The 12,260-nt window shown below is 34.1% G+C and overlaps 3 protein-coding genes across 4 annotated transcripts in view; 1 reads left to right on the forward strand and 2 right to left on the reverse strand.

Annotated features, from left to right (window-relative positions):
• LOC117117609 overlaps nucleotides 1-1,497 on the reverse strand; it is a 12,020-nt gene extending 10,523 nt beyond the window's left edge. Inside the window, exon 1 of the mRNA XM_033261967.1 lies at nucleotides 785-1,497. The gene's annotated coding sequence lies outside the window, so the exon portion shown is untranslated. The remainder of the gene's footprint in view (nucleotides 1-784) is intronic.
• Nucleotides 1,498-1,880: 383 nt separating this feature from the next.
• On the forward strand, nucleotides 1,881-10,121 carry LOC117117645 (muscarinic acetylcholine receptor M3-like). Its single transcript, XM_033262023.1, has 2 exons — nucleotides 1,881-2,071; nucleotides 6,302-10,121. Exon 2 carries the CDS (start codon nucleotides 6,302-6,304, stop codon nucleotides 7,508-7,510), a length of 1,209 nt encoding a protein of 402 aa, XP_033117914.1. The 5' UTR covers nucleotides 1,881-2,071; the 3' UTR covers nucleotides 7,511-10,121.
• Nucleotides 10,122-10,678: 557 nt separating this feature from the next.
• Nucleotides 10,679-12,260, reverse strand: part of LOC117117646 (leucine-rich repeat-containing protein 15-like) — an 8,528-nt gene continuing 6,946 nt past the window's right edge. The window contains exon 2 of one of the 2 annotated variants that reach the window (XM_033262024.1): nucleotides 10,679-11,552. In XM_033262024.1, the coding sequence (XP_033117915.1) occupies nucleotides 11,474-11,552 (79 nt within the window). In that variant the 3' untranslated portion in view covers nucleotides 10,679-11,473. The remainder of the gene's footprint in view (nucleotides 11,553-12,260) is intronic. The other variant, XM_033262025.1, reaches the window with a different exon arrangement.

Raw genomic sequence — 12,260 nt, forward strand, 5'->3', positions numbered from 1 at the left:
GGGATTATATTAGATAAATTAAAACAACAAATCTTCGAAATGCGTGTCATTCACATTAATTTTTTTTTTATTATTAATAATTCAAAACAAAAAGAAATAAAACTTACACCAAAACATTTAAAAAATTAGAAACAAATATATTTAGACCTAGATTGTTTTCAATCAATACTCATATTTCACGTGTAATTATGTATTATTATTCATTCAATTTATTAATTTTAATTTAAGTTAAGTTTTCATATAAGATAAGATCAATATTATTTAGTGTGGTTGCCCCCCCCCCCATCTCTTTCGTATCCGTTTAAGAGATGTGCTTTACTCTAAATTTAAAAAAAAAAAATTAAAACACAACCCTACGGTTGGACCAACGCGGATTATCATCCTGCGAGGAAAGTGAAACCCTTGTTATGACCCTTTCTGAACAAGTTGACCAATGCTTAGACACCTCGACTACATAATTAGCTTGTTCTAAAAGGCAGTTGCCTAGCGATCGTCTATGTTGGCATGAGCACTGATATGTTAATGCCCGATAATTTTATGTAGGCATGTATTTAATATTATTTAATATATTAATATAAATAATTATTGAGTATTTAAGTTTACGCAGAATAATGGCTGAAATATCTATGTGATACTATCTAAATATAATAAATACAATTACCCTGAATACATTTAAAGATTAAGCGTTAATTATTATTGCATATTATTACTAAAGTAAACAAAAAATGTAGCTTATAATTTCTGACAATCGCCTAATTACAAAGTATGAAGTGATAATACATACCAGCTGCTCCCGCTGCTACTCAAGAAGGTACTTCGCCGTGTCTGCTCGGAAATAGTCGACGCACTGTTAGCCTGCAAAATGAAGGACTTTAGATACCAATTGGGATTATTTCCACTTCCGATTAGCCACCGATCGTGGTTAAAACAACTGCAGTACACCAGACCATATCCAATCACCAATAGACAAATGAACTTTAAAACAACACTGGATACTCCTTATCTGGAAAGTACAGGTTTTTCGAGACCGGGATGTTCTGGTTTAGAATGAAAACATTGCAGTTTTTATGATCACTGTTTTGTGATATGTTTACCAGGCTAGTAAAATACACAAAGAATAACACTTCCCTTTACATTTGTTAAAGTTGGCCAGGTTGGGAGTTGGCAGCGTGATGAATAACCCTCGTTTCATACTAAATTGAACTTTTATTAAAACGATTAAACATATGTTAACATCATACACTGGAGACTTTTTTTAACAACTGCCGGTTTTTCAAATCTTCTATTTGTTAGTAAGTTTAAAAGAACGATTAACGGAGCTTAATGTCGAAATCTTTTTGAAAGTTTGCCAATAACAAACATCAAATAAAGAATTAATATCCTCGTGACTTGCGTATTTCTCAATGTTTGATACAAGTTTGTAGTCTTGTTTCATTGGAAGTGGAGCTGTATCTCAGCGGTAAAGATGCCATGCATTTAAATCCCAGTGTCTTAGGTTCAAATCCTGTCAAAACACCAGGATATCAAACTGAATTACAATGAGAGTGTTGATGTAATCAATAAAACTAAATGTAAGGCTACTATAAAATCTAAAGGTGCACGGATTAATCTCAGATAAGATAGTATAATACATACTCCAAGCATCGAAATGCACGCCATCGTGTCGAGATTCAATATTTCGACATTAATTATGTCATCATCATCATTCTGATGATGATATAATTAATGTCGAAATGTTGAATCCTGACACGATGTCGTGCATTTCGATACTTGGAGTATGTATTATCTACTATGGTAATTATCCATTGTGTATGGTATACTAATTACTAATTATGTGCTATTCATGTCATTTTCATGGTTTAAAGCTCTATAGTTCATTAGAGACTTCTTAAAATTTGTTGTAAATCTTCATTGCTTTTTCATTTATCTTTCAACCTAATTAAATTGAGTTCGTAGGCCTACTTTACAATATATGGTATCGTAGTAATTGTATCAGCAGTTCCAAAAATATAGTGACAAATTGATGTTCTGGTTCTGATGTTTAAAACAGCTGTGCAAAAGGATCTAAAAGGTATTGTATATTTGTTGCTTTTCTTTATATTTAACACATTTTATTCTACTTAAACTTAGCTCGGGGAGCAAAAAAGGTTGGGCATTTTGGTGTCAATAGTATTAGTGTTAGGTGAATAATATATATATATATATAGGTAAGAATGGCCCCGCAAAAAATGGCCCCAGTAAAAATGGCCCCAAATGACAAGTAGGTAAAAATGGCCCCAAATGACAAGTAGGTAAAAATGGCCCCAATGAAAAAATTCAGTAATAGAAATGATATTTTTTTTTTAATCTTTAAGTATTTAAATACTGTAATAAGCAAGAATTGAATCAATAACAAATACAGTTACACAACAGATGCAAATAATTTACTGCGAGATTATCAGTAAACAACGGCCATTGAACATTTTTTGATAGTTGAAATTAGTTTTAAAAACGTTATTCCACTAACAAAATAGATGAATGACATACATAGAGTACTTCAACTACGTTATGGTTTTTGTGACGTTCAGCGTGTAGGGACGCACGTGCGCCTAGAATGTCGATGCCAGAGTTATAACCTTTGATGTCCCGAGATGTGCGTCCTTTTGTTGAATTACCTTGGTTAAAGCATGTGGATCAATTGTTGAATGACATGTTCATGTATGGAAAAAGGGAGGCTTACTTTACTTCAACAAATGTTCTGCTTAGAGTTACTTCAAAGAAGTATTTGTTGCTCAAACATTGTTTTTAAAGTAAGCTGAATATTTATAAGGAATACATTTATTTAAGCAAATTATTTAATTCCATACTTGGTGTCTACTCCCCATCAAGTTAGTTTAAGTGCCTAAAACTATACTAAATAATGTAAACTGAGATAATATATTATATACATATTGCTAAATCCAAAAAACCTCCTAAGACACACTGTAGAAAACCAAACAATTAAATTGTGATTGACTCACTTGGTATATCAATAAGAAAGATAAATATTTATAAGAACCTAAAATGTTGATTTTCTTGTGAAAAAATTCTTGCAAATACACCACAATCCTCCAAACACACTGCGAACCCCATCCAAATCCTTTAATTACGATTGTAGAACTCTCTTTTTCTAAAAAAAAAATAATAATAATTTGATGTTCATATAAACTCATTGTTTGTGGGGTTTACCAATACCCGGATTAAATTTCTGGAAAATTGTGATTCCGCTTCCTTGAAATTGGCCACAAATACATTATGTTAGTATCAATAAATGCATGATTTATGTTGATTTATTGATTATGTTGTTGCTATTTTTTAACATTGAAATGGGGAAAAAATAAAAAGTGTTATTCATGGCTTTTTTTTCTCTTTGAATATTTTATCATTGAATATGTAATTTCTGCAAAAAGTAAAATGTAAATGGCAATTTATTTGATGTTAGATTCCTTTTAAAAATTAAATTATTTCAGTTTAAAAAATTGCATATAATGATTTTTTTTTTAAATCAGTTTTAATACAGAATTTTATTATTGGGGCCATTTTTACCTATCTGTCATTTGGGGCCATTTTTACCGGGGCCATTTTTTCCGGGGCCATTTTTTCCTGGGTCATTTTTTCCGGCGACATTCTTACAGTACACCATTTAGAGAATACCTTATATATAAGTGGTTTAATGTTTCTATTTGCTTTTTTTGTTGGCCAGCTTTCTCAATTTATTTACTTTTCGTTTTATATTTTTCTAGTCTGATACTAGAACGTATATATTTTTTTTATTGTTTTTGAGACACAGGTATGCTTAGGTATATTTTGTTTGTGTTGGTAAAATTGAATTACATGGCTCAATTTTCTGGATATCGAATTCTTATTAACTGTCTTAATGGGCGTCTGTGGTCTATTTAGTCTATCAAAACCTTTTTTCAAACCTTTCGCTAACAACGCAGAATACGCATGTTTCCCCATTTTTTCATCTGGGAATTTTTTTTATAGCTGATGGATGTGTTACCGTATCATTTTGCCGGATGTCCAGAGCTGGACCGCACTTGGTCTTTACTCGAGATAATGTCGTTGTCTTTTTCAGTGTGTAGAGTACAGGACCGGATATAGGGGAGGATGCCTGCGCCGGCCCCACCTTTTGGAGAGTTAAGAAAAAAGAAAAAAAATGATCGCTCAAAACGCCTCTGAGGTTATTTTCGAAAGGCCAGAAAGCAAAAATTTTCCCCTGGGCCCCTAGAGTTGTGTTATCTTGAACGACCCCACTCTGACATCTCTGGATCCGCCCCTGGAGTAGAACCGACTGCTTTTTTTGAGGTGGAAGCTACTACCGGTCTCCAGCATACGCCTATGCATAACGGAGTGCCTGGGTACACCCGAGTGTAACAGCGATGTTGTTTTCGACATCGGTGGGTGGAGCCCTGTTCTGAACACCTATACTGATAGCATGGAACTGTTTTTAGTTTAGGTAGTTTCAGTCAATTATTTTTACTGCTTATTGTTTTTTGTTGTGAAGTGCATTGATGCTTTTTCTGCGGGCTATAAAATAATGGTGTCATTATTATTACATATCTACTTTATTTAATGAAAGTAAAAAGTGCCTGCCCAGGAAGCACCCAGAAACAAGAGTAAAATTTACAGGTGGAGTAGGGCCTACTCCGACCTGAATACAACCAGAGTCTCAACCGCTGTCCCAACCGCTTCCACCATTCCAAGTTCAAATTTTATTTCAAAATATCATCATTGTAGCATTGTAGCTTTGCCGCTAAATTACGAACGATACATAAACAAAATAAGAGTCTATACATTGCAAAAGATTACAATACACATATAAATTCAAACATTTAGGTCATATACAACAGTTACTGATACAAAAATAAAAGCGTGATTTAGGATGAACCGATTCAAATTATGAAAGTTGAGGCTTCTAAGCTTAAAGCTAAATTTATCATGATTATGGTTCAAATAATATGTCAAATAATAAGTCTTTTTCTGTTGGTTTCACATACTGATGAGGCGGGTATGGGATTTGCTTGTACCTAATAGTTTCGAATGTAGGTTGTTTTAATTTTTTTTTTCCTTTCTAAAACTACATGTGGTCTATTTTGAGCAGATATTTAGGAACTACAATTTGGAGATTTCCATACTGGTGGTCGTCTGAACAGATCGTCAGAAAAAACGGTCCGTTGGGCGCGTCGTCGCGTTGCGTTCTTTATAGAATCGTGTCAGCTCACGACCGTCGGGCGCAGTGATTGTCCTGCTTAACAGAGCTAGCTGTATGTTTTACAAGCCAGCATCTCACGCTGGAACGGCATTTAGGCCTAATTAGGTTTAGGTTTAATTAGATAGAGAAAAAGCATGACGATATTAGAAGATTATTAATTTAAAAAATGTCTTAGACGACATCACTTAAAAATAAATACAATTATCTTTATATATTTCATTTTATTATATTGTATAATTAATACATAATGTCAAGGCTCATTATTGACAGTCTTTTACATAGACTAATCATAAACAATATTTTGTTTTAGAATCGTTTGGTGTGTTTATATTTAATTTAAGAGCTTACTTTATTAATCATATTTAGCTGCGGATTTAATTTACTTGTTACTTGTTATTCTATATAGCGCCTTTCTTTTCAGTTTTTTTTTACCGTGTTTTTTTCGCTATTTTTTGACCTTGTAAAAGATTTCTGACTGTTCTTTTTTCTATCTAGTGGAGTAACTAAGGGGTGCTCATGTTGCCTAAAAGTAAATTAATGTAAATTGCAAAGTAACTTACTTAAGACGTAGCCAGCCAATTTATGGTGCAGTTATAGCCATCGATGCTCTGTCCCTGTCTGCGCCTTGCGTTATGTTCAGTAGAGTTTATATTTTAATTCAGCACCCACCCCCATCCCTAAGTTTTCAAAACCCTGGATACCTGCTCACTATATTTTACCGTATGTTTGTATTGGAGTCCTTTCGACAAATCTACATCTAAATTTATTTACATTCTTGTAATTTTGCATTCTTCCATTCATATGTGTGTGCATTTTTTGTTTCTGTTTTTTTTTTTTTTTTTTTTTTTTTTTTAAGCGTCTGGTCCAGTACTTGGAGCTCCCAGATAGGTGGCCGAAGTCTCATTTTGACCTATCTTACCATTAACTGGCCGTCGAGTTTTTCATGTATGCTTTTTAAAAATGGTACAATATGATCAGGAAAATGGTATTTGATCAAGGAGCAGTCATTGCTCTCTGATATGATATATAACATGATATGACTAATGTAATTTTTTTTAACTTCCAAAGATGCATCACGGAAGTCTCCAGTCAGTGTTCTTCAGAGTCGGTGTTGGAATTTTGTTTTCGCCGATAATTCTGGCTAATTCTATCAACCTATACTATCTACATGGCCATATACGACGAAACAGGAAAGACGTTTCACATCGCTTACTTTTGAGTTTGATAATGGCTGATCTTCTTGTTGGTCTTCATCTGGGCTTCACATTCATAATCTCCATTTATGGTGCTTGGTACGACGCTCGAAATAGCTTCCTGTGTCAGCTTCAGGGCAATGTGACAACATCTGCCACAGTCGCATCAGTAATCGGCGCAATGATCGTTTCCTTAGATCGATACATTTTCGTATGCCGTCCGACACAGTACAAACGATACGTTACGCTAGCCCGTGCCCACATCGTTATTGCGCTTGCTTGGCTTATCAGTTTTGCATTTGCATCTCCACCATTTTGGCAGCTTGGAAAGTTCCAGTATGTGGATTACCTCGACACCTGCTTTACGCTGTGGGGTATTCGCTCCAATCTCGAGTATGGCGCGATGCTATTTACCTTCGCTTTCGCTATTCCGTTTATAATTGTTGTTTTTACGAATATACGCACTATTCGAGAATTACACCGAAAATCTCGTAGAGTAACTACTTGTAATGCTCTTGAAAACGAAGATTTTCAAAGCAATGAAACCGTTCAAGAGGCTGTAGCAGTTACACTCGCAACCATCAGTAGACGAGTTATTGGTACATCCGAAACATTCATTACTGGTAACAATGAAGCCATGATAGAAACAAATTTGTTATTAAAATCAGTGTTTGTAATTATCACGGCGTGCATCACACAGGTGCCATATTTCATTCATATCATCATAACAAGTTCGCACACCACTGAAAATCAACAAGAGCCCTACGCTTTCTCTATTCAGTTTCTCTTTCTTCTTGTAAACAGCATGTCTCTCACGAACGCGTTTACCTACGGACATTTGGTGAGTTTCAAACGCGCTATCAACATTAACAAAATACGGAATGATGCTAGCCGTATCCAGACAGAATGCACGACCAACATCGATAGGCATGACTCAACAAATAGCCCACCGGTACAGGAAGAGGACAACCAACCATCACTACATCACCTTTCGTTCGAAGAGTCTCAGGTCAGAAAACAACTGAGACTTATAATAGACACAACTACGTTTACGAACTCACAACGGGTAGTTATAGACGATTGAGAGAAGTCGTCGATAGAGGCCGCCTACTCCTTTCAGACTCCTCAAGTGCCCTCTCGCCTCTCATATTTGTGTTATTTGCTATATAAGGTCTCTAACGTACATTTTACCAGTTTCTCTATAGCAGTGCCGGGTTAACCATTAGGGAAATAAGGCACAAGCCTTGTGGGCCAAGCGAAAATGATGGGCCATCAAAAGTTGGACCGCAATATTATTTACTCTATTTTCCGGTATTATTAGGCCAGAAAACTCGTTAAATTACCATGGGGTCCATTCAATTAACATTTTTGGGCCATTTCCAAAATGTGCCTTGAGGCCAGACGATGCTTAATCCGGTATTGCTCTATAGCAGCAATACCAAATAACATTGCTCTTTTGGATCAATTTTAGAAGATACAGCATATTAAAAAATAGGCTCCCAGCGGGAGCGTGTGTCTACTTTTAACTCATCCACGCTTTTTGTATTGGCAATTCACTTGAATAACTGTACAAGTAACAGATTGTTGAATTTTTAGTGAACTTTCTAGGACAGGTCTTATCTAGCAGCTTTCTGTGTTGACAATTTATTTGAATAACTTACAAGTAACATATTGTTGACTTTTTAGTTCTTTCTAGCACAGGTCTTATCTAGCATGACATCATATTTCGTAAACTTACTTTCAATTTTTAACTTTAGCTTATGACCCATCCCGTCATCGGATGTACTCCTACAAGGTCAATAGCCAGACGATAGCAAAGTGTATATTGACATAAAAATGAATTAAATGACATGGTATCAGGAGGTTTACGTCCTGGGGGTAACCTGAGTCACCCAAGATTTGTCAATCAACATTATTTTGACAATAATGATGTTAATTATTTAAATTATTCTCAACGAATGGATAAATTTTGATACTGTTCTCTAGAAAGAAAGGAGAAATCTACTTAGTCTTTCTCTTTTTCCTCTATCCTTCTTACAGGCACTGATTAATAAAAAAAAAGGGAGTTCATAACATTTCTTTTGCTCGGTGTAATGCCATTATATATTCATTTGTCGGCCGTATGCTAGCGTTGCCAAACACCCTCTTCATTGAATTCTAATTGCTATTCACTTTTTTTCTTTTAAGAATGCACTTTATCTCATCTTGAAATGTAAATATTTACGAAACAGTTTTTTAATGAGCCACTTGTATATGGCAACCACAAACTTCGGGGATAAGAACTTGGTTCTGCTTTCATCTTACCCCTCCTCTTTTGTTGTATGATGTAAATTTGGAGGAAGTAAAGATATTTTTATGATATCTTGATCAAAATCTCTTTGGACATTATGAACAATATGGATTCTTTCTCAGCTTGTCTTTATTAGTTTAAGCTGTTAATAGTCTGTAGATTAGTTAATATTTTTTAGGTAAGTCTGTAGGCCTATGTGTAGGTTACTGTATGTAACTTTCTGTGTTCTGTCATCGATATCAAGGTACAATGTCAACAATTATTATTAAGTCAAATTCCATTTTTATGTGTTTGAACAATATATTCGTTCGATTCTACAAACATTTATAGGACTAATCATAACAATTTTTACTTCAATGACTAAATCTACAAGTTTAGCGTTTGGAGCACGACGCCCAGAACAACAGCTAGAAACGGACAGCGAGTAGCAGACTTGTATATCATCAGAATGCAATTTTATATTAAAACTTTGTCTATCAAGGATCGCCATCCCTTTACAGGAGTCAGATTTTATTTTCATTACTAGTATATCGATAAAAAATACGTAGACTTACTCATCATTAATTTATAACCATTTATTTATATAGATGTGCTAGGAACTTAAAACTGTATCATTTCATTTAATTTTTTTTAGGCACGAGAGCCAAGGATATGCCAATAAATGAACTAATCACTGTCCTAAATCATGTCTTTTTTTTAACTTGGTACATCCTGTTTGATAATCCTCCTAGACCTAGTTTCTACTTCATTATCATTTGTAATCATGGAATCTGCAGTCACATTTTACCACAATGTTGCTAATTCAAATTCCATGAGACAAAATTACTTACCCGGTACCGTTTGCCTAACCGGCTCTAGTCGTATAGACCAAATAGGTAAAACGCTCAAAGGTTTGGATACATTTTTCAAGAAAACTACATTTTTAACTAGACTGCTGTACTGGGGTTTTTTCAGATTCTAATAGTCCTCAAATAATTTAAACATTTTTTTTTCTTTCCATTTTTTTATTTTAATATTTTTTGCATAGGGTTTCTTTATTTTTGTCTGTCACTTTAGTCATTTTTCGTTACTCTGTCTAGTAAAGACATTATTATTATGACGCCATTCTACATATTTTGATTATTAATAAACGGGTAATTAGGCCTAAGCGTTTCAAACTAGCTTACAGCTAGGTTAAATGCAAAATTACAGTAGAATGTTTAAGCATTTTTTGCCTTTAGTCTATGAAAGTATGTAAGGTAGATGGAAAATGTGCACTGTCCTCGCAGGGTCGGGTTCTATGGTGCAATGGTCCACACCACCCTCGCTATTACCAATCCCAAGTTCGACTCTCATCGATGTTGAGTTGGTTTCCATGCGTGTTTTTTACTTGATTTATATTTTTTTTATGATCTTATATTTACTTTACAATTACAACACCAGGTCGCAGTATGACAGTGATAATAAGATCTACCAATAAGTTCTGTTTAACAAACAGCAGTAAGTCTAGTTAATATTATTATTATTGTTATTACTGCTATTATTATTATTATTATTGTTATTATTATTATTATTATCTTATAACTATTATTATCAATTGTATCATCATCATCATCTGTATTATTTTCATCATCATCATCATCATCATCATCTTTTTCATCATCATCATCATTAGTTAAATTTACTTTGTTTTCATGCTGTTTCTATGTTTTGAAATGTTGATCTTAGCGGATGAAATATTTGTCAACCAAACCCGCTCACCACCTCGATCGACCAATCGATGGTCGTAGTGTAGTGCAATATGGTGACGTGATAGAGGGCTCTATAAAGCATATCACAGGAGAGCCATAGATAGAGTTGCTAGAATATTGCGATTCTGTAAGCAGTAAATTATTGAATATTGCTACGTCTTTAACTATAATTTTAGAAATACTTTTTCAAGCAAAGACAACTTTTAAATAAAGAATAATTGTGAGCCAAGAATTTTTGTTTATAATGTTGGAACAAACAGTTAGATAAACATTATAGTACAGAATTATACTAGAGTACATGCTAAAAAGGCCTAGACTTTCCTTAGTCCTCACTCATTATTTTATTTTAATCTTAAATGATTTATATTTTAGGGGTTAATAAATTAATACTTGAATACTGAATGCCACCTTCTACCCTGTAATAACGTTAAATAACAAATTCTTGCGTGTTTTGGGTTTTTCAATGCGACAACTTCTCGTTCAATACTTTGTAGCTTCGTGTTAGCATAAAATTGTTGTTTTACAATATTTTAATTGATATAAATAGGAACTCAAAATGCCCTTAATGGTAGTACGACGCCCAAAAGGATGGTGCTACGATTTCTACCAGATTTGTGCAGGTGGTAAATAGTAACAAACATTTTGTCCATACCCAAATATGATGTCCTTCAATTTGAATTTAAACGGTATAATTAATAATTAACTATCGACTTCTAATTCAAAAGTCCTCAGTTGTATCAAGAATTGTTCCCCATAACAACAACCTTAAACCAAGTCTCAAAATAATGTTGTTAAAAAATGAATTTTGTATTTTCAATGAAGTTTGTTATACAGTCAGTAAAATTTCGTCACCGAAAAACGGGAAATGGATTACATATTTATTATCCACTGCACTGAAACACATTAATATAGGTCTACACATAACTGGAGTAATAGCCTAGTCGTAAAGATGCTTGGCTTCCATTTTCATTATTATATTTATTGAAATGTATTAATAATATTTCTTTATAACTTTTTCTTCCAATATTCAACCACGTTCCTCTGCTGCTGCTGTTGATTGTAGTTTTATATAATGCTGTTTGTGGATCAGGTCTGAGATACACCGTCTGCAGGATTAAAATAAAAAACAATATTAATAATAATAATAATAATAATAATAATAATAATAATAATAATAATAATAACATAGTTATATAGAATAAAATGTTGGCCCGAAAATTTGAGGTGATCTTGGGGCGTTAACTTTGTGTTAAAAGATTGAAGATTATCGTTTGGTTATTAAATCTTCTTGTGAATTAGTGGCGTCTCAGAATTACAGAGGTGTCGAATTGGATCGGTACACTATCTAATTATTTTTTTTTGTCTATGTGAATGTCGACCAAAATATTTTTTCAAGTACGCGTAACTTTTTTTTTTATTAGTGCATGGGCTCTCACGGAGGAGTAAGGGCTCCGACGGGGCAATGGCCTCCGGGGCACTGGCTACGGTAGTGACTCACAACCATGACAGCTCATATCAGAGAGAGCCCATGCACTAGTGCTCATAGCCGTGGCAGCTCAGCCCATCGACCTAAAACCGTGAGAGCTCATACCCATGACAGCCCATGCACTAGGGCCCAAAACCGTGAGAATTCATATCCATGACCGCCCATGCACTAGGGTTCAAACCTTTAGATTCGCTACTAAACAGAAAAATATATTTGGGTGATTTCAATATTGAAAACAGTCAATGTATCTAGTAAAATGAAAATATAAGACATTTGTTTATCACTTTTGTGCTTTAACTCATGTTTAGAAATTTATTTTTGTTTTTCA

Source organism: Anneissia japonica, unplaced genomic scaffold, assembly GCF_011630105.1.
Source record: "Anneissia japonica isolate Jap-2015-1 unplaced genomic scaffold, ASM1163010v1 scaffold3334_len1275209_cov185, whole genome shotgun sequence".
Lineage (NCBI taxonomy): Eukaryota > Metazoa > Echinodermata > Crinoidea > Comatulida > Comatulidae > Anneissia > Anneissia japonica.

What these genes read in the sequence shown, in the direction of transcription:
- LOC117117645 (XM_033262023.1), top strand. Translation starts at nt 6,302, where the DNA reads ATGCATCACGGAAGTCTCCAGTCAGTGTTCTTCAGAGTCGGTGTTGGA.